The sequence below is a fragment of the Bactrocera tryoni genome, chromosome 3 (assembly GCF_016617805.1).
Source record: "Bactrocera tryoni isolate S06 chromosome 3, CSIRO_BtryS06_freeze2, whole genome shotgun sequence".
In the NCBI taxonomy this organism is placed as follows: Eukaryota; Metazoa; Arthropoda; class Insecta; order Diptera; family Tephritidae; genus Bactrocera; species Bactrocera tryoni.
This window is the reverse complement of record NC_052501.1, coordinates 34,018,370-34,042,321: the sequence shown is the minus strand read 5'-3', so window position 1 is coordinate 34,042,321 and position 23,952 is coordinate 34,018,370. Positions and strand designations below refer to the sequence as shown.

Below are 23,952 nucleotides of genomic sequence, written 5' to 3'. Positions count from 1 at the left end.
ATTACAAGAGCGCAATTTCTAAATCATATACATATCTCTAAATGCAAACACTACATGTGGGAGAGCATATTGATTAAACTATTTATTCTAATATTAAGATCTCTATGTTTAGTGTATCAACTATTGTCAGACAACCGTGAATTGCTCTCAAGTTTATCAGCAGACACATACTTATGAATATGATAAATGAAATTGAATACAAAGAGAGCTATTTGTAAAACCTATATACACATTCGCAGCATTAAGAGCTAATCAAAATTCCTTCCACCCCATGAAGAGCTCCGTATATCACCCCGATGCGATACGACATTGCAAAAATAGCTAGCAAACTTAGATAACCAACTGCATAATCTAAAGTAATTGAAGCGAACTATAAGTATATAAGAGTGTATCCCGCGAAACATTGTTTCTTTTCTTCAATTAAGGTGGCAGTAAGTACTTGTACTCGAAACACGGAACGTAGAAAATTTGCGTTTTAAAGGCAGTATTGAAATGACAAATAACGAAAAGTTCAGCGAGGATGATCTCACTTTCCCGGAGTGGTTGAACGAGGCGTTTTTCGAAAACATTTTGAAAAACGTCGAAACTGAAAACACAAAGGTGAGTATTGACTTCATATTAAATGTTTCTAATTCTTTTTTTCAAATAAAACTTGTTAGCTCACGCATTTAGAGATGACACCGGGAACTTTGAAAAACGATCACTACGCAAGCATTTTGTTTCGAGCCAAAGTCAACTACACATTACAGACACAGCCCAACCAAGAAAAGGTGTCGTCGTTCATTTTAAAAATCGAACCTTTCATAGAAGGCCGCAAGAAAGAAATGATAGGCCATTTGAATTTATTCCAAACTGAAATCCTTATGTATACTAAAGTGCTGCCGATGATCGAGAAGTTGCTTTTGCAATATGGCGACAAAACCACTTTGGGACCCAAGTGAGTATCTAATTTGAAAAACAAGCAAAAGACTGACAAAGAAAGTAAATTTTGATGTATTTTGCAAAAGGCTCATAGCCTACAGCACCACCACACCGTCATATGTGGTTTTTGAAGATTTAGCACTCAAAGGTTACACCACAGTTGGGTCCCGCCATCCTGATTTGGATGAAGTGAAGACTACTTTGATTAAACTGGCAAAATTGCATGCGGTCAGTTACAAATTGAGCAAAGAGGAGGTGAGGAGAACATCTTTTTAATGTAAAATTTCAATCGGTATTGTTTTGGATGAAAACACTTGTTCGCAATGTTTTAGGGAGACAATCTCATAACCTCTCTAGACAAGGGTTCAATGAACTCTACTGACCTCAACACCTTTCCATTCATTAAGAATGGAATTAAATTGCTCAAAGAAGTTCTAAGCGTACACGATGACTTGAAACAATTTGTGCCACATATTGAATCAGTCGAAAGTTTACTGTTGGCAAAAACCCTCGACTTGTTTAACGAAGCCAGCAGAGGTAAACGAAATGGAATTTTCGTGCTCAATCATGGTGACTTTCATTTGAAAAACATAATGATCCAAAGGAATGATGGCAGGCTGACTGATGTTATGTTGGTAAGCAAATCGGGTTACTGTATGATTTAATGCATAATTGGTTGTATTTTGGTCTGTCTTGGCAGCTTGATTATCAGATCAGCGTATTTGGGTCGCCTGCGATTGATCTTCACTACGCGTTCGCAATGATGTTTAGCCCCGAAATACGACGTAACCATTACGATGAGCTCCTCTATTTCTATATCACGAATTTTCAAGACACGCTGCGCAAAACGGAATACAAAGGCCACATACCGGGAAACTTTGAAATTCGTCAGGAATTGACGAAGCATAGATTTTGGGGTAAGTTGAACGGCATAACTTCAAATTCATATACAAGTACATACCTATGCATCCAATTCTTTTGTGTATTATTGAGCTTCTACATTAAGTCGTGAGTGTTTCCTATTATTTATTATAACCTAAAATAAACTTATTTTCGAGACACTTAACTCATCTTAATCCTGATCCCCAATTGTATTGTATATGCATTGTACTATATTTAGTAAATTTTTCATTTTATGGAGAAAAATGCCTTAAGAATAGCGGAAGGTTTCGCCTGTCATTATTTACCAAACCATCAATAATTGAACCATGCTTTTTATTTTGATTTCTGAATTTCGTTCAAACACAGGGCTTTTTATATTCCTTTGCTTCCTAATATTCAACTATACATTTATCGATGAGGACGGAAACCTTGCAGAGGTGATCGAAAACCCAGAGGCACAAAAAAGAGAATTGGAAAACCCGAAATTCCTGGATGAGTTACGAGAGCTATTGCCCAAATTTCTACATAATGGTTATTTTGAAGCATAATAATTGTTAAAATATCAACTTAATTAAAAACGAATATTGTGTTGCGTGGGGATGTGCTGTTTAGCTTTTTAAACCATATTTATTATTTAGCCATAATTGGTGTTTTCACTTTCTTTAAAGATATGTATGAGTCGATTTGTTATTCAATTATTGCTTTTGGCTGCGTGATGTTAGAGAAGTCTTTTTTTTTTTTTTGTTTTGCAGTACCTATCGAACTGTTGATTCTTTGGATATTCAAAAAGTTATTATTCGATTTCGACAATTTTTGGACATGAGATTAAATACCTTAAGATCACTACTTGTACAAAGATGAAACTTAAAGTTGTGTCATATGGGAAGTAGACGTGTTTGTTGTCCGATTTCGCCCATTGCAGGGTATGGTAGCTTACATACCAATTTTGGTTGAAATTGGTCGACTAGTTGAGCCCATTGTTAAATTTTTGCACCTTCTCTTGTAAAGCTCTTCTCGGCCATCTTGGTTGTGAAGTTTAATGCTTGCGGACAGAACATGGTTATTATCTGATTTTTTCCTTTTTCTCCAAGTATGAAGAGATGCTAAATATACTTCTTTCGAGCAAGTTTAGTTGAGTTAGCTTCTTGGATGAAATGTGCATGTGCATTGGGGGTTACGTCGTTTATTGACTTTTTGTGGGCGTGGCAGTGGTCTGATTATGCCCATCTGTAACACCGAACTCTTAGGTGCCAAGGAATATATGTACATATGTATGTGGCAAGTTTCATCGAGATATCTCAATTTTTACTCAAATTCCATACATACATACAGGTGGAGGTAATAAAAGCGTTATAAAAAGGTAGGTTCCGAATATCTGTAAAAATAATCACCAAATTATTAGCGTGGGCACACAACCACGTACATACATACATACGCACATACATACTACTTACTAATTGAAGTGGTTTGCATTGTAGCCAAAGCGAGGCAACAAAATTAGGTATTTTCTTTTGAAAATCATGCTTACCGCAATTGTGTACATGACCTTTGCCAATATTTTAAGAAGCTAGTGTTTTTGTTGTTAGCGTTAGTAGGTGTTTCCATTGAATTTGTTGATAATGAAGGAGACGCAAAAGCGCTTCGTCAAAGTACACAATCTGCATTGAATACATAAATACATTTGAATGTACATATTTAGTATACTCGTATATACATACGTATGTAAGGCTATTATGTAAATAAATATGTGCGATAAATGCATAGATACATACATACATATGTATGTATGTACATTTAATTGTTTCTTACCAATTTGACAACATTGAATCTTGGCAGTTTTACGTTTTCAAATTAACAAACCACAAAATTATTTATGTTATGAATATTTTCCCGTTATTCGCTCTTTTCTGATTTTTGTATTTCTTAATACATTTGAAAGGCTGTGTTTCGCCAGTCAAGATTTATTCATACTAGATTGAAGATCAAATTTATTATTAAAAAGTTATTAAATATATAAATTCAAACAATGAACAATAAAATGTATCAGCAAAACACATAAAAATTTTTATTTGTAAAATTTGTATGTGAAACTACTGTGTGCGGTCGCAAAATCTATCAAATGCAGCGTCACTATGTTGCGTCACACTCAATTTACGGAGCGCCATTAGGACTACCAGTTATTGATGGTTTGACATAGTATCGGTCTGTATGTATGCATATTAATATTATAAATTATATGTAAAGTAGTAAATTATAATATGACAAGAATCTGTTATCAAATGAACAGAGAACTCGTTAAATTCGTTCGGTGTAACCCGGTGTTAGCGTACTCTTCACGCATAAAATTATCCGCACAATACTTAATATGATTTTGATCGTTCATTTTGTGTGACAACTATATGATATAGTGAAGCGATCTGGAAAATTTCTTCTGATTCAGAAGTTCTGATATTGTGGTGGTGCCTTAAACAGTAGTTTCTTCTAAATTTTGTGGAGATTTATTGTCAAATTAAAAAGTTGTCTACCCAAAAACTTGATTTTAGCAACTTCTTTGGTAGAAAAAGACAAGTCCCAAATTTCTGAGCGATATTTCGAAAACTGAGAGACTAGTTCGCGTATATACAGAGGAACAAACAACTAAATATAATATATACATACATACATATATATATATACTACGGTGAAATTCTTCACAACCAGACACCCACCACCGCAGTGTTTTTGTCCGGCTAAGTGACATGGAAGTAGGCGTGACAAAAATGTGTGTTCAAATTTTATTCTTAGAGTCAGAAGCTGCAACGAAGAAATATATTTTATCTGAACTAATAAATGCAAGCTAATGTCATCCAATGCATACAAATTATATCAATAGTTTCACTTCAGCCACTGCCAGTTAGAAGGCACGAGTGCCAACTCTAGTAACCGGACAGAAAGGCTGGTCCCGGCAGTGTCCGCTTATGGGAGATTTCACTGCATTACCGAAATAGTGTCCGTGTCGGATCACTGCAACGTTCTCATGTCCGGTTATAGGAATGAGTTTTGTATGAAAATATGAATGAAAACGTTGCGTTCATGAACTTTATCCAGTTATGGGAGCTGTCCGGTTATGAAGACTGCACGTTTTGGAGAAATTAACTATGTATATATAATAGGGTGTAAAAATCTCCGCTCACTGGGTACAAAATCTTTAAAACTGAGATAAAGTTTGACCAATTAAAATATTAATTTTTATACCCTGAACAGGGTATATTAAGTTTGTCACGAAGATAGTAACACCCAGAAGGAAGCGTCGGAGACCCTATAAAGTATATACATATGTACATATATAAATGATCAGTGTGTTAAGCTGAGCCGATTTAGCCATGTCCGTCTGTCTGTCTGTCCGTCCATCTGTCTGTATACTCGTATATACCAACTAGTCCCTCAGTTTTTAAGATATCGTTTTGAAAGTTTGCAAACGTCATTCCCTCTTCAAGAAGCTGCTCATTTGTCGGAACTGCCGCTAACGGACTACTATAACATATAGCTGCCATACAAACCGAACGATGGGAATCAAGCGCTTGTATGTAAAACTTTCACGGTTTCATGGATTACCGCTTATGATAATAATATAATATCCGAAAAATATGTTCAGATCGGATTACTATACCATATAGCTTCCGTATAAACGGAACACATAGTTACTAAAAGAAATGCACCTGTGAAAGGTATATTAGCTTCGGTGCAGCCGAAGTTAACTTTTTTTCTTGTTTCTTGTTTTATTCATAACAGAAGGTTTCAAGACCGGAGCATACGCTTGTAGGACCCCCAAAGGTGATTTACTGACCAATATCCAGAGCATACTAAAATTATGGGAGGAACACTTCTCCAGCCTGCTGAATAGCAGTGAAAGTACAACGCCAGGAGAAGGCGAACCCGATTCCCTGATCGATGACGATGGAGCAGACGTTCCATTGCGCGACCATGAAGAAGTTCGAATAGCAATTACTCGTCTGAAGAACAACAAAGCAGCGAGGGCCGATGGATTGCCTGCGGAGCTATTTAAACACGTCGGCGAAGAACTAATAAGGAGCATGCATGAGCTTCTTTGTAAAATACGGTCGGACGAAAGCATGCCCAACGATTGGAATTTAAGTGTGCTCTGCCCAATCCGCAAAAAGGGGGATCCCACAATCTGCGCCAACTACAGTGGGATAAGCCTCCTCAACATCGCATATAAGGTTCTATCGAGCGTATTGTGTGAAAGATTAAGGCCCACCGTCAACAAACTCATTGGACCTTATCAGTGTGGCTTTAGACCTGCCAAATCAACAACCGATCCGATATTCACCATGCGCCAAATTGAAAGGAGAATCGACATACACCACCTCTTCGTTGATTTCAAAGCTGCTTTCGACAGCACGAAAAGGAGCTTTCTCCGGACTCGACAAAGAAGCAAAGCAAATGGGTCTGAATGAGGGCAAGACGAAATATCTCCTGTCATCAAGCAAACAGTCGTCGCACTCACTACTTGGCACTCAGGTCACTGTTGACAGTCATAACTTTGAAGTTGTAGATAATTTCGTCTATCTTGGAACCAGCATTAACAACAACGTCACCCTCGAAATCCAACGGAGGATATCTCTTGCCTACAGATGCTACTTCGGAATAATTAGGCAACTGAGAAGTAAAGTCCTCTCTCGACAAACAAAAACCAAACTCACTCACTCATATTTCCCGTCCAGCCATATGGTGCAGAGGCTTGGACGATGACAACAACTGATGAGTCGACGTTGCGAGGTTTCGAGAGAAAAGTTCTCTTGGTTTCTGAGCCAATAAAGTAAAAGAAGAATAATACATTTTTAACAGATCAAGTTGAACAGCTGATGCAGATAGTGGGTGGGAACACGCAAATTAATTGAAATCTTCTAAATATAACGATTTTAAATTTCCATGAAACCTTTGCTTACAAATTTGATATACAAAATGCTGATATAAAAGCCATGGATAGTAGGCCACCAAATATGTATAGACAAGTTGACTTATATGATATGGTTGTTAATTGATTATTATTCATTTGCATCATCCAAAAAAATCACAATCACGAGCCTTTTCATTTGTCTAAGTCAGGCCTGTCCAACATACGGCCCCCGGGCCACCATCCGGCCCGCCATCTCTTATAGTCTTTGGGCATCCCAGTTGTATAGGCCTGAAACACGTGATGGATAAAGTAGTGCAGACAGTTAATTTTATACGCGCAAGAGGGCTTAACCACAGACAGTTCCAGGCTTTTCTGGCTGATGTCGGTTCAGATCACGAAGAAATTGTATACTTCAGTCGCGTTCGCTGGCTCAGCAGAGCAGCTACACCAAAACGATTCTATTCCCTGCTGGACGACTTAATGATTTTTCTTGGCAACAAAGACCAAGAAATTACTTTCCTTACTGATGAGGAGTGGTTGGCTGATCTGGCTTTCCTGGTTGATATAACTAAATATCTTTCTGATCTTAACTTGAAACTGCAAGGGAAAGACCAACTATCTGGGAGACCTTATCTACAAGAAATCAAGATACCTTGGATTTTGACAAGTACGTGTTGATGTTACAAAGATTAAGGAACGAGTTTGACGACAGATTCGCAGACTTCAAATCACAAACTCCCTGCATGAAAGTGTTTCAAAATCCATTTGATGTTGAAATTGAAAGCGCTGCGCTGAGTTTACAGCTGGAGTTAATAGAATTGCAAAGCAGCTCTCATCTAAAAACAGCATATAATAATTGTCTTCCAAACTTAATTGAATTTTACAAAAAGTATATTACACCCAGTCAATACCCAAACCTTACTAAGCTGGCTATTCAACATATTTCTTTATTTGGTAGTACATATGTTTGCGAGCAGCTGTTTTCTCGCATGAAATTTAACAAATCAAAAACCAGATCATCTTTATTAGATAGCCATCTTAAAGGAATTTTGCGCATAGCCACTTCTAAAACTCCAGCTGACATAGATGCGCTGTGCAAACAGAAAAAATTTCAGACATCTCATTAATTAGATTTTAAGAATAAGAATATCTTTATATGCTAAGGCCATAGTTACATTAATAATAATATATTAAGATTTATGTGATGTTGTTTTTTATAAATAAATTAAAATACCAAAACTGAAGGTCATTTTATTTTTTTTTTTTTTGGCCCGCTACGGTTATGAAAATGCTAAACCTGGCCCTTCACAAAATTATGTTGGACGGGCCTGGTCTAAGTGTTGTTTAAGCGATACAAGTAAAATTACTTACCGCCAATCAAGTGCTCAATAATAGAAACAAATACTTAAGATTTTATAAAATATTTTATTTTGTACTTATATTAAATTAAAAGCAGGAGAGATTTGCCAAACCAATCCCAAAACGATTGTTAGAGCAGTTCATCACCAAAAGTACGAACACCGATGAGGTGAATATGAACTCTCTTATGTATAAGCTTATAAAACTAACGTCACAGTTGGACAAAACCTCATCAAAACAAATCGCCAAGGCAAACATAATTTTTGTTGTTGTTCTTCTCCTTCGCTTGCAGTAACTCCAGAAGTTTGCCGACATATTTGAACACAGTATTAACAATACAATTGTGCTCAGCTAAAAAGCTAAAAATTAAAATATTTTTATTCTCTATTGGCGATTTGTCCACACTTGCTTCGAAACACTAAGGCATCACAAACATATTTATAAACATAGTTAACAATAATGGGTACTTAAGAAAATTTTTTTGAGTAATTATAACAAAAAAATATGTAGAAAAATTGGTTAGGTATATACGTACATATGTGTACACGATTATTTAACAAATCATTTAAGTAGTTATATTCTGGCATGTACTTAGGTAGACACATACAAAAATATAATTTCATGATTCTGGTAAATTGGGTCTTATTTCCATCCATCATAAAAACGCCAGATGATGATACAAAAAACTCCCAAGATTGCGAAGAGCATTTTCCGGATATAAAAAATTTAAATATGGCTGATGAATAGGACATTTCTATTGCTACAAGGTTATCAATTATATTTTTAGTTAATCAGTTGACAGGTGAGATTGTCTGTCCAAATTTTCTAGCGCGACCAGCGAAGCCTTTGCTACCATCTGGTCCTATTGGTGTACGAACCAAATTCTCGGAGTTCCTTTGTGCGAATGATCCCGACCGAGAACGAGGTGAGTTGTCAAGGAAGCTACCAGTTCGTGATCGTGGTTGACCATCAAAATCGACAGCATGCTTGTAATTGTTCAAAAAACTACCGGTTCGTGAGCGTGGCGAACCCTCATATTCAGAACCAAACGAGTAACGCCGATCATAGCCGGAGTCGGTGGAAATACGTCGACCATTGATGTACTGCGCATTGTCATATGCAGCCATTTTGTTGGCCGCATTGAAGTTGTTGGAGTAGCGGCGAGGAAAAACGTTGTAACCACCGCCACCACCACCCACATTGGGATCATCAAAGGTAGGGTCAGTTTGTGTGTCCACTGATTGCTTGCGCTGTTCAAAGTTGTAGTCATTAGACATACGGCGTGGGAAATTATTGCTTCCGCTGTTGCTCATCTCGTTCGGATTGGAGAATGTACGTTCGAATTGCATAGAACCGTTGGAGAAACGACGCTCCCCGCCACTTCCAGTAGAGCCTTGGGACATTTTACGATAAACTTCTGTTTGCCCAAAGTCAGAGATGCGTCTTGAGCATGGACAATTTTCAGAGCAATTCGAGTCACGACGTTGGGACATATTGTCCGAACAGTTCGATGGACGGCGTGAATCTGAAAAACTTGAGTAATTGTCTGAACAATTTGATAAGCGTCGCACCAAGTTGCTGTTGGAATTGCTAATAGCACTTTTGTTGGCAGTAATTGGTGATGTATTTACGGCAGCATCCACAACCGGAGCGGAGCCGGCAGAGATGGTTGAATTATTGCTATAGCGACGTGGTGAATATGCGTAAAAGTAAGCGCCAGTATTGTTGTTGCCGCTGACGCCAGGTGAGGTCGGTTCGTTATTACTAGCCACACGAGGCTGATAGGGTTGATATTGGTGTGAGGCTTCATTGCCAAAGTTTCCGCGATGCTGTGTGCTATGCATATTGTGCTGCATATGGTGAAAATTTGGTTGACCATTGACATTGTTGTGATGAAACTCTGGCAGTGGTTTGGGGTGGATATCAGAATTGAAGCGTTTAAGTTTGTAACGCAAATCTGTGACATCATGTGGAACAATACCGCTGAAACTGCCTCCCCGTGTACGTTCGTATGTGGCGTCATTGTAGTAGCGATAGTTCTCCACCATTCGTGCAACCGGTGTCGCCACCTGTATGATAGCTTTCTTTCCCGTCTTCTTCTTGGGAGCTACCATTTCGAAAACTTGGAACGGTCCCTGCAAATTCTTTGCCTCACGCGCCGATGACGACTCCAAATATTCTACAAGGGCACATTCTTTCTGTTGCACCTCTGGGTATTTGTTCATGAACTGTCTGACATCCACTGGGATCGCCATACCGGGTTTCAGAATACGTATCAATGCGATCTCGCCACATTTGGAGAATATTTCCGAAACTTTTTCAATAGTCAGCTTATCGAGTGGCAAATCGCAAGCAACAACGGTGCGTGATGGCATTGTTTCATCAAAATTGGGCAAGGGCTCAATACGACGGACTTTTGTGCCCAAATCGTTTAGTTCGATCTTTTGAGATTTGCGTCGCAAAGCGTCGCCAACAACTTTCCACTCCTTGGTTAGTTGACGAACCCGTTTAAAACTGGAAACCAACTTGAGACTAACAAAACCCTCTTTGTTACGTCGAACGTGTTTTAGTAAAAATGCATCTTTGAGTATGCTATCATTGGAGAAGTAAAATTCTACTGCTTCGGTAATTTCAGCAGCTAAATCTTCACTTGCTATCATTGATGGATCTAATGTATCTAGTTCATTGGTAAGTGAATGATCTGTCTTCAACTCTGTTTTTTGACTGTTTTCCATGGAAGATGACATAGAGTTGTGATCTAGAGCTTTGCTTATGTGCTCTTGAGTTTCTGCATGTTCCAATATTGAAGGCTTCTTCATCGTCAAAAAAGAGCGGTGTACACGTTTGGGTTCGGTCGGTGAGTTGGCCGGAGCAACAGCAGGCGGTGGCGAATCTTCTGGAATATCTTGTCTTGTAGCATCGGGCTCCAATTTAAAGTTCGGATGTAGATATATATTATCCATTTGCCGGTAATAGTCGTTCGGATGGTTTTGATTTGAACCATTATGTTTATGAAACTTTTCTAAATTCGCTTCGCTTAAAACAGCTGCGGCAGGTGTACTCAAACTGGGATCAGTTTGAAACTGCGAGTTATCACACTCTACAGGCGATGAGTTCAAAATGACATCATGCAAAACGTGATTATCGACAGCGAGCGGCTTTAATTCATCGTCCTCTTCCGACTCTTCAGAATCCTCTATAGACGAACCCATACCCACATCAATTAACTTATCTTCATAACACTCAACCGATGTGCTTCTAGCCACCAACGGTGCATGTGCACCACTCAGTGGGATTGGCATATCAAAAACATCTGGGCTATGATTCGTCTCATATTCACTGCCACCTACAGCACCTTCATCGCTACCGAATTGCGAGTCCAACGATTGTGATTGCCCAACTCGTTGCAGCAGAGTTTCTGCCGAGCGTTTAGCATGAAATCTTAGCAATTTTGATGGTAATGAGGAAGAAATAGGCACAACCGCTTTAGACAAATCTGAATGGTGCAATAACCGTGGGCTCGTCGATTCTGTTGGATTTGCATTATTGACACTTAATTCTTTTGGCATATCTAAAGAGTTATTTACATTAAAATTTACTGTAGCATCAGTTTTGCTTGAAGTACAGGCTTGATTCTCTCTTTCGGTAATTGTTTCAGTCATAACTGTTGTTACCACAAAAGTATGACCACCGTTAGCGTGACCTGCAGTAAACTGACTCGCTCGACATGACTCCTGTTTGAAATCGGTAGTTTTTTCTGGGTTCTGAGTATGGGCGGCAGAAGATTCACTCTTACCCAATTGGCTATCTGGAGTTTCACTCATCTTTCCTGTTTTCGGATACCACCGGATGCACAATTTCTTTATGTAGAAATCTAACGTTTTCTTTAGTGTAATTGTTTGTATTACTTTTATTCCTTGGCTGCTTTCGATATTGACCTTACTCAATATTTCTTAGTAAAACACTACTGGTGGCTGGCTGGTTATTTGCTCTCGGCTGATTGGCACACTGATTCTGTAACTGCGCGCAAAGCTCCACACTCCACCAAAGCGTTATAATTTGTCGTCAATAGCTTATCTGCTGAATGCTTTTTAGTTCATATTGTTGGCAATACTTTTACTTTTTCGTTCATTGGCACGTGTTTTCCCTTTCTTATTTGCAGAAATAATGCAATTCACCTACTTAGTTTTTTTTTTAACCCAAGGATGTCGAATGAGTCCAACAACAATGAAATTGCACAGGGCTCAGTTTTTGGTTAATTCAAATATATGTGAATTCGGTAACCTAATAAAGTTTATTAATGTTTATTTGCTATACACTATTTCGCGGTATAACGGGTCTTTGGGCTTATGTATCGTTTCAAGTATGTATGTGATATAAACGCCGCCTCGGCTCGGCTAAATGAACGTGTCTGGACTGAAAAGTTGTTTGCTCATTTCTCTTTGAGCCGTCAACTATCACCCACTTTGCCACAGTGCTCTCAACACGACCGTAGCTTTTCTAGGTCATACATTGGCGTGCACCCACTTGCTTTATTAGATAATCGATTCGCGATTACGGTACGAGCACCAAGAGCAATACACTTCACTCAATAATATGGCACACCAGCGCGGATAAGTAGTTTTCAGTTTCGTTTGTTTACTTTTATTTCATTTTTTGTTTGTGGTTGGGATCTCTTGCTGTTGTTGTTTCGACTTGCTCGGCCGGTTCGTCTTCAAATATGCGAGTTGCGTGTTATTATTTGACGGTGTTTTAACCACAGCACAATTTATCGCAACACGGCAATGCAATATCAAAATCGCATGTATGCACTCACACACAGCTGCACAAACGCCAGGTTTCGCAGACCGTTGTACAATTACGGTTATTCCATAAGTACATGCACTAATGTGTGTATATTTAAGTTGTGGCGAGAATCTTTATTTGTTTGTTTTTGTTTTTTCTTTGGTTTTTTGTTTTTTGCTTGCTCGACAATTCAAGTTCAAATGTCTTTAGTTGTTCGTATTAAGTATCGTGAGCGCGGACTAATTATTCCGTTTTGTTCGGTAAGTTCATGCAACGCTGCAACGCGATTTTAGACTGAAATTGCAAATTGATTTGGGGTCGGTTAAATACCCTCTGCTTTCGAATGTCGGCGCAGCTACGCAACTGTGTGTCGCGTTGCGCGTCGTCGCCACCGTTGTCATGAGGCTGTTGCTGCGGGAAGCATAGGCGCTTATTTCGGTTTGCCTGAGCGCAGCGCACTTGCACAGTACGCAGTCGATCGAGTTGTCGGCCTCCCTCGTTGTCTGCAGTCGCCGCTGCAGCTGCTGCGTTGTGGATGGGGATGTTGGGGGTTTAGCGCGAGCTTGCTGCGCTCACACTAAATGTACGGTACGCGTGTATGTGATTATTTCGTGTGTAACAGTTATGTAGTGCGTTACAGTGCGCGACACACACATCGCAACATCAAACTTGTTATTAATGAAAAGGCGAAAATGGCAAATCATTGAAATGAGAAATGTTTTTACTTTTTTTCATTTGTCATTTAGAAGCTGTTTTTGTTGTTTTTTTATTTTATGTTGTTTTTTTTATTGAATAACCTGCTCACTTAATTTATTCGCGAGATTTAATGCACCAATACGTTCTCATCACAAGGTGATCGCTCGGTACTTCCGATTCAGAAAAGCGACGGTGCAAATGCTCGAACGCCGATCGCTGACGATAACCACAACCACTACCTCGACGTTTTAAGCACGTGCATGCACTCTTTTTTATTACTTATAATTGCGTTAATTTTCGTTACGATTCACGCAAAATATACACACATACATACTTATCTACAGAGAAATTCTGCAATACGGACAGTCCTCATAAACGGACAGTTTCCATAGCTGGACAAATTTCATGAACACTATGTTCGTTAATACTTTGTTTCCAAATCCATTCCCATAAGCGGGCATGAGTACGTTCCAATGATCGAACACGGACACTATTTGGGAAAGATTTCGTATAATTACCTCTGATAAACGGACAATTTTTCATAAAGTGTGGTTTAGGACAATTTCTAGTTTCCGTTTTTTTTTAATTCTTAATAATTTGTGGTATTTTGCGACAACTTTTTTATTTTGAATCATTGAAAACTGCAAGTAAACCGACTTGCGCTGGTGCCGTCTGGTTTGGGGTGATTCAACTAATGGACGGAGCAGTCGTATTATTAGACAGAATTTCACCCAGCGGGAGAACTCTATGACTTTTAAATAAAATGAAAATATTTGAAAATTATTTATTTTACAGATATGTACATACATATATGGTAATATCATTATTACTAATATGCAATAATATTGTACGACTTACGAAGAAAAATAAAAAAAATAAAAATTGTGTAATGCCAACATGATTTCCTATTGACTTTTATATGTAAGTCCCTACTTAAAAGTTATTGTTTAAATGGTATTTCTGCTTAATACATTCACATTTACGTATAAGTCCAGGTTACAATGTCTTCATTATGGAATCATAGTTATTTAAGAATGGAAAGCTTTGAGGTTACGAGACTTTTAAGATGCCAACGTATGAATTTAGTCTTATTGATTATTTTGCTAACATTTGTTTACCATGTTAACTGTAAAATTATCAGTTCATTCATGTAGTATTTTTACGTACATATGTATGTATATATTTACCATATGTATGAATGAATAGGACGGCAAATGACACATTACCCATCTAATTATGCAAGAACTTGTAGAATATTGTACTAGTCTGGTTCCAAACGGGAATTGACTGCTAACACATTCTTCACTCTGTTCTTCTTCTTAATTTCTTAATTTGTGCACTTAATTTTACAGTATTTTGAAAGTACAAAAGTTCGGAAGCATATTGAGTGAAAAACAAGAATAAACGTTAACTTCGGCTGCACCGAAGCTAATATACCCTTCACAGGTGTATTTCTTTTAGTAACTATATGTCCAGTTTGTGTGGAAGCTATATGCTATAGTAATCCGATCTGAACAATTTTTTCGGAGATTATGTTATTACCTTAAGCAGTAATCCATGTCAAATTTCGTGAAGATACCACGTCAAATACGAAAGTTTTCCATACAAGCGCTTGATTCCGATCGTTCGGTTTGTATGGCAGCTATATGCTATATCAATCCAATCTGAACAATTTCTCGGAGATTACATTGTTGCTTTAGAAAATACTCCATACCAAATTTCGTGTCAAATGCGAAAGTTTTCCATGCAAGTATTTGATTCCGATCGTTCAGTTTGTATGGCAGCTATATGTTATAGTAGTCCTATATCGCCAGTTCCGACAAATGAGCAGCTTCTTGAAGAGAAAATGACGTTTGCAAAATTTCAAAACGATATCTTAAAAACTGAGGGACTAGTTAGACAGACGGTAATGGCTAAATCGACTTCGCTCAACATACTGACTATTTATGTACTTATATACATATATGTGACCTGGTCTACGAAAAGGGGGCTAACGTGCGAAAACTAGTTTTCGGGGAAAAGCTGTTAAAAATAATCGTCAGTTTCTCGTTATCTCATTAATTGTTCTCCATTTTTTTGACACCTAAGCCCCCTTTTCGTAGACCAGGTCACATATGTATATGTATGTATGTATATACTTTATAGGGTCTCCGACGATTCCTTCTGGGTGTTACAAACTTCGTGACAAACTTAATATACCCTGTTCAGGGCTTTGAATAATTATGTATCTTATAACAAAAATATGGAAAATTTTGGTTGCTGAAACAACCAGTTTAATGTACTTAACTATTTGTTATTGTCTTTAAATGCCATGTACTTATATGTGTACAATCGATATTGTTGCATCAAGGTTATAATTGGATTTGTATTCATTGGAAAAGGCAAACACAGATTACTAATCAATATTTTCTTCTTGTTTCTCGTAATGAGTATACTTGCCTCCATACATTTTCACCCTTATTCTGCAAAATTTCACTGGAATCTATTGTCTCTTATATTCCGTGCCAGAGCCCGAGTTGTTTATCTTATTTGTACTCATGTCATGTGATAACAAAAAATAGCTGTCAACTACGTTTTAAAAAATTTGTCTAAAAAGTCCTTAAGTGGTGTGCAGTACCCAATATTCTGATCATTTGGGAAGTTAATCTAGTAGTTAAACCAGAAGTTTAATCAAAATCCAGTGGACAGATCTTCAATTACAAGCGTTTTACAAAGGTATTATTTTTACAAAAGAGTTCTATTAAATAGGAAAAAGCAATATTTTTAGATGAATTCGGTGCAGAGGACTCCTTTAGAAGATACTTTCTCAATTTCTAATGAGAGAATACGATACAATTTTCAGATATAAATATTCTTATGTTGATTATCTTATGTATAAAAATGAAACGCTAACGTCCGAAACACCCCACGAAAAATTTTTACGGGTATTCTTTCTGTATTTAGTCCTGTAAAACATCCTAGCGGAGGCATTTTTTGCGAAATCACTGTCGATATCACAATATATATTAGGGTGCTTCAAAAAAAATTTTTTTTTTCAACTCTTACCCCCTCAAATATGACTTTAGTGACTGACAAACAAAAAATCCTCCTCAAGTCAGGCGCTATAGCTTAACTCTAAGGGGTCGCTATTTTTTTTAGGTTCCCATACATTTTACATAGGAATTTTGGTTTTTTTATTCAAACAAATATTTCACCAAATAATTTTCGTTTATCAGAAATAACCATCACATATTCATAAAGTTCACATTTGAAGCTTTAAAAAATTCTGCTACAGTTGAAAAAAAAATTCAAAATTTTTTTTTGAAGCACCCTAATATACATGTATGTATATGTGTGACTTGGTCTACGGAAAGGGGGCCTAGGTGTCAAAAAATCAATTTTCACTTTTTAGTTGATTCGGATGGAAGATGAGATGCTGACAGCTGTTTCCCAGAAAACTAGTTTTCGCACGTTAGCTCTCTTTTCGTAGACCAGGTCACATATATATAGGTTTAACTCAAGAATGGCTGAACCGATTTGGTTGAAAATTGCTGGGGAGGTACTTAAGAACCAAGCAACGGGCATAGACTTTTTATCGAGATTAGACCTAGTATATACCATAATTAATTATTTTTATACTCTCGCAACAGATTGCTAGAGATTGTTATAGTTTTGCTCATCTAACGGTTGTTTGCAACACCTGAAAATATTCGAGATGGATATTATGTTTTATATGTATACATATATATATGTATATGTACATAACAGGGCTAATTGTCTGCCCGTGCAAGCTCTATATGGGCGAAACCGGACTTCACCCACGTTCCATCTGATTCTTTCATTATATTTATTAAAACAAGAGTCAATATCATCTAAGACATAAATATAATTACCTAACATTAATATTTTCGAACTTCCGCTTAACTTTATATCGCGTTCTATATTTTCTAAGTTATCTTAATGGAATACAAAAAAAAATCTTTTTCTAATAACAATGTGCTTATACTCGTGCCTAAACGCCCCACATACCTAATATAAGGATTTTCAAAATTAATACATATATCTTCGTAAAATTGGGTGTAATACTGGACATTTTACATTAGAATGCCGAAACTTCACGAAATCGATCCACGAACTACGTACAAGTATAATGATTTTCGTTAGTCTAGCAGGCTTTAAACCCAAATGTCGATGAATGTACGAGCTATCTTCCTAAAATTGCATGGAAGCATGCTCTCGAGCCTATTTGAGTAATGGCAAAAATTAATTCAATCAGTCCAGATATTTCCCTATCCCCAGTACGCGTGATAAAGTGATTTCCATTCGTTTTGACTTTTCATCCGAACTTGAATCGTTTATACTCGTCGTATGTAGGTGAACATATGAATTTATTTTAAGGAATTTTTTCTTAAAAATATTGCGGTTTAGCGCTGCATATGAATGAAGCTTAGAGCTAGGGCCAAGCTTCATATCCCCAATATACAGCGCTAAACCGCAATATTTTTAAGAAAAAGGCGCTGCATATGAATGAAGCTTGGCCCTTGCTCTAAGCTTCATATCCCCAATATACTGTTTCGCGATCGTCTGGTCGAATTTATCCTCAGATAGCGAATATCTTTATCTTTTTAGGTGTCTTCGAACAATGATTAATGCAATATTTTTTAACATAACGGTTTGAAACAGCCAAAAGCATTTTTCCAGCTTTTCTTGTAAATAACGGTAGTATAAAATTCTTGGTTCACCCAAACTTGCCTCCCTTACTTGCATTAGTTACTTTTAGGCGGAACAACGCCTGTCAGGTGCAGTGTTTTGTATATAAATTCAGAAAAAATCGAAAATTCATATTTCTTTGATAAAATGAAAAATTTGTGTTAAATTTTTGATTTCGAAAGTGATAACCCACGCCAATCAGGCAGGAATACATATGTACATATGTACGTGCGATCCATAATTAATGGACATGCGTTGGCATACAGTTTACCAAGAAGTGTTCACAAGCAAAATTTCGTTGATACATTTGAATTTCGTTACATTGTTTTAAGAGCAGCATATACATATGTATAATAGTTTATAGGCGTGCCAATGTATGTATGTGTTTACTCTCAAATGCATATTTATGTATGTATGTATACCATAAAAATTTTCGATTTATCCGAAGGCCGCCTTGAGAGTTGATCAACAAGTAATCACTTGCCAAAAGAGGCGACATTTTGCACGCTTATGCATTTCGTGCTGTCTCGTGTAGGATTTTTTATTATTTTCATTTTTATTGCGTACACACACACACATCTCTACATGGTACAAAATTATTAAACGCGTGTATTTGAGCAAGGCACAAATATTGTAAGTAAGCACTTTTGTATGTACGAGCCGGTGACTTTGGCGATATTTACTTTTACTTGTGATATCTTTGAACTTGTTATAATTTAAATATTCATAGATGCATACACTCGTATACTTATTGCGAATTTGTGTGCGACCTCGCATACACATTTGTCGCTGATTAACAGCGGAACCTTCAAACATCAAGTTCTTTAGTTTTTTGTTCAATTGCGAATATTTCAAAATAATTGAGTTAAATTGTATTCATACGCACGCACATTCAAACTTTTGCAAACACATTTTGCAGCACGTTTCCTTTTTTATCAAGGCAACAGTATAGATTGAAGCCATATGTATGTATCTATGCCCACACGCATGCGCAACAATAGATCGTCCATGAGCATCGTAAGAGTTTTTAATATGATTTTTTTTAATAAATTGAAGTGATTGATTTCAATGTACGTACGTACATATATGTGTATGTGTGTTTATAATATAGGTCTGTACGAAAATAAAGGTAATGTACATATTTATTAATGTATGTATATGAATGAGTAGCAAAATATAACAATATCCACTGAAACAACTTGAATTCATGACGACGAAGATTGTAATTGAGCAAGACATTATGGCTGTTAGTATTCCCAAATGTAGATCGTTTTAATTTTTTTTAAAAGAACTCTCCTACTATCTACTTTATCCCAATTGTATCCTTTCTCGTACAATTTTTTGCTGGGTTTAAATAACACTAGATTAAAGTCATTTTTCGACTACGATTTTAGAAGCTTTCTACTTTGGAATTGCTTAAATCGAAAATGATAGTAAAAATTACCTAACAATAAGGGGTTTTTTGAGTTATTGGCAAGCCGTGTAATGGTGAGCTCAAATTCCCACCATTTACAAAGAATGACTCAAAATTGTAAACAGGAAACTTTAAATAATTCACAGACCTCTGATTTCTCAGCAACTGATGTGTTCCAAATCTTCCTTCAAATTTGTTGAGTAGTGTAATCGTCGGCACAAAAATAAAATGTAAGAACTGCAGACTTCTTTCATTGCATTTTATGCATTGAACTGCAACTCATTGGTTTCGAACACTTTAAATTGGCATTTACACTAAATTATTGGAAAATGGTATTCCCCGTTGCCAAAGCGTTGGCTATAAAATGTCTTTGCCCATGCCTCCGTACCATATAGCGGGACGGGAATAATTAGGGACTGAGTTTGGTCTTTGTTCGTTGAGACTTTACTTTTCAATTCCATACTCAGTCTATAGTAGCACCTTTTGTCAAGAGTGAGACAGCCAAGAAGTTTGATGAATTTTCTGAGTGGCTCCGCTGAAGCTTTCTCTCATTTAGGGGGGACACCGGACTCCACACTGGTCGGCTGTCGCTTCTCACACAAGATTAGTTCACGTTTCCACGGTGCGCGACAAGGATGCAAGAGTAGGAATTGAGTATAGCTCTCCCACTGTATTTGTATACCCAGAATCATGGTAACACCCCATTACACCCCAAGGTCGTATAAAAAATATACTCAGTAGACGTTAACTATCTATGATAATACAAAAATTTAAACGACAGTATAATTTTTAAATAAGAAATCCGAACTCAAAAATCTTTAAGTTGGAACTGTAGTCTCAACACCATGAATGTTACATTAATTAACGAAGCTTCAGAAAGCGATGGACTTATTCAAATACTGACGCGAAAAGCTTATAGTATATGTATTCCATATCTATATTACAGAGGAAGAAACCACGTTTAGACTGCGTTCTGATGAGTACTCATTTGTAACTCATTAATGACAAATTCTCTTTTGGTGTTGCTCGTTGCGCGAGTCTGACAACATGATTCGGACAATTTTCTGAATTTTCCTAAATATCACGTTATCAAGTTCTTGTAGGCTTCATGTTCGCGCTGCACAAAAATATTTTCGATTAGCCAATTTTTATGCTTATTCACAATTTTATTAAAAAAATCCAAAATATTATGGATATTTACCTAAACATTTGATATAACACACACAAAAATAGATAATAAAATTCATAATTTCCAACTTAATGTAAATATTCATTTGATATCGAGCGCTATTGCAACCATGAAAGATATTTCAAAATCAAAAATAATTCCAAAATGGAAAGCGTGCAATCTGAGCACAAGCGTCTTTCACTCACCGACAAAAGATTTATCGGGTGAACATAACTTTAGGAAGAACATCGAGCAGGACTCAGAAAGCTGAAACGTTGCCTTTTATCTATAGAATCCTCAAATAAAGTAGGCACGTAGTTAGGTTAACCAATTTTTACTGCATCTTGCAAAGAGGCTCATTTTATATTCCTTAAAACTTGGGAGCTTATACAAAAACATATGTAGGTGAAAAAAGACTACTTAAACCTACGCCTTCTACTTACAATCACACATTTCTTTTTATCTGCTACATAGTAGCATATCTGCTGACCAAAAATGCTGAACTGACTGTGGCCGAACAAGGTCAATCGCCATGGCATAACCTGTTGGCGATGAACCCACACCTGCATGCGGGATTCCTGTGACAGCGGAACCTTTGGCTGCGGAAATTTATGTGGCGAACAGGTTAATGTACAAATAAACATGAATGTATTAATTTGCGGATCGCAGGAACACTTGTAATTGCATTTAAAGCTCTGACTTGTTTCAATGTTCATCGGCCCAAGTTTGGAGTCGCTTTATGAAGGTTTTTAAAAAGCTAAATATACACTGATAATACACATGTACGCACATTAGGATGTGCACAATTATTTTTGCTTTGAATACTAGCACCACTTACTATTTTGATTTTTTTATACTGTTCATACATTAAAGCGACCTTACTCCCTAAAGACCTAGCCTGCTTAGAATTATTTCCAGTTTTGTGATATACTTGTATGTACATATTATTTGTAAGTTAATACGTTAAAGTTCTTAGGTCACTTGTGAAAAAACAGTCTACCCTAGTAGGTACGGAGTTCTGAGCCATGAACACAATCTGGTCACGTAAATGGCATAGCAAAAGATAAATTGTGTACGTACGTACATATATTAATTGAAACGAAAGCTCAGGGATCAAGTTGAAGGGCGCAATGTACTTGGAAATATTTCATAATATTTGCTACGGTTTAAATATCAACGCTGCTTTAAGGAACTGATGTAACGAGACTTTAATTATTAATGAATTTATCACACATACATAAATACGTATTCACACATGATGCGAATGGCAGACGGACAGGGATGGAATGAACGAACCGAACGATGAACGATTGGACACAAGATCAAGATCTTGTTATACCTGTTGTTCTCCGTATGTTCTTTAATTTTTCTCTGTTCTAGTAACCTAGTAATTGCTCTCTTACGTAATTCACTTTCCCATACCTTAAGCAATCAATATCTACATCTGTTTATATTAAGGATACCAAATAATCAAGCTACTGGAAGAATCGAGTCTTCGGAGCTCTGGAACTTTGTACTATATGTACATATGTATGTCTATACATAATTAAAAAATATGTATACAGAAATGCTAATCAACCCCAGTACATTTTTACATGAAAATTTTTATTAATACTGAGACTTGCAAAAGGAGGATGGAGTCTTGTGTAGAAGTTCACGCAAGTGAGGAAAGTTCTCTGATCGCCTTTCACTTGGGAGTGGCCAGAAACGATTCTTTTACATATGGCTCAAGCAGCTCACTACTTCCGCTCTTTGACCAAGTATCCTCTGGGTAGCCTAAGAACATCCGTTCGAAGGCGAGCTAAAGTGAGAAGGCGAAACATCCACTACATAGGGTTGTGCGCTGGGTTTGGGACCCGCCACGTAAAAAAACACCCCCAGTGAATAGCTATAACCAGCCTCGGATGAGAGTTTTAAGCTGTAGTTAACTGGGCTATAATCGCGTTAGCGGTGTCTACTCCAATTAAGAAGAAGAAGAAGAGACTTGCAAAATTTATTAATTTTGGTATAAAGCAAAAATGTAAAGAAGGCATTACTCGACGCAGGTAATTTTTTTTAAATACTGCATAATAGACCAGTGGCGGATCCACTGACCCAAAACAAAAATTAATATCAGAGGAAGTATCAGTGAAAAGTAACGAGAATAACAAGGATTTCTAAACTTAGTTACGGTCACTTGCTTGAGAAAAAAGACATAAAATCAGAGTGCGGAATATAATTTGAATTCAAATTCTGAATAATCAATTTTGAATTCAAATTTTGAATAATCAATATTGAAAATATGTTGGAAGGTAAATTTTGGAAATTTTGGATCCGCAGCTGCAATAGAATTATAATGAAATCTGAATTGTGAAGAGATGGTGTCGAAATTAAAGTTAGTTGTATCATGTTTATAACATTACTTCTTTAAATTAAATTACAAATATACATATGTATTGCAATCAAATTTAGGAATTAAATTGTTTTTTTACGTTATCTTCACTATTGTTTTTTGTGTGTGGATAACACTACAAATGCTGGCTCGATAGTTTTAGGCCGCATAGAAACTGACTCAACAGAAAAATAAATGTATTTAGCGAAGCTCAGAAAGTATCAACATTTCTAGATTTAGCAGCTCTTTTTTACTAAGAACAGCACCGTTAATCGAACATCAGCACAGTGCAAGCAGTTTGTTCCTGATTTATCGGCTATACAGTTTTCTTTCTGCTAGCCATTTGGCGATACCTGCATACATATATTATATGTATGTATAAGTATATTGTCTGTGAACAAATAAAATACAGACATTCTTAGTTCACAAAAATATAATCGGCATAAGTTATATCGGCCTATTAATGCGCATACTCTTTTATTTGTGTATAAAATTCCGACGACATTCACTGCAATCAAGGCGGGCATGATAAATGCATAGGAATAGACAAATGCGCGAATATTTATACATATAAAACGGGTATATTCTAATATTGCGACGATGGCGACAGGGCGACAGGGCGAGTGCGGCCAATTTCAATTCATTCACGCATGCGCCACGCCGTTGCTTACGTGTTGCATGTTTGCCAAATCATTCAAATATCTGCGAGAATTTCGCATAGGCCTACACAGGCGCAGACGCAAACTCAGGCCCAGTTGTTGCATAAC

At 36.9% G+C, this 23,952-nt stretch overlaps 2 protein-coding genes across 2 annotated transcripts; one reads left to right on the top strand and one right to left on the bottom strand.

Moving 5' to 3' along the window:
* Positions 1–343: 343 nt before the first annotated feature.
* LOC120770588 lies at positions 344–2,424 on the top strand. Its single transcript, XM_040098174.1, has 6 exons — positions 344–600; positions 660–937; positions 1,008–1,176; positions 1,254–1,556; positions 1,622–1,838; positions 2,170–2,424. The coding sequence occupies exons 1-6, from the start codon at positions 493–495 to the stop codon at positions 2,349–2,351; spliced, it is 1,257 nt and encodes a 418-aa protein (XP_039954108.1). The 5' UTR covers positions 344–492; the 3' UTR covers positions 2,352–2,424.
* A 5,684-nt stretch (positions 2,425–8,108) lies between these two features.
* On the bottom strand, positions 8,109–13,122 carry LOC120770587. The gene has a single exon (XM_040098172.1). It carries the CDS (start codon positions 11,884–11,886, stop codon positions 8,854–8,856), a length of 3,033 nt encoding a protein of 1,010 aa, XP_039954106.1. The 5' UTR covers positions 11,887–13,122; the 3' UTR covers positions 8,109–8,853.
* Between the last annotated feature and the right edge of the window lie 10,830 nt (positions 13,123–23,952).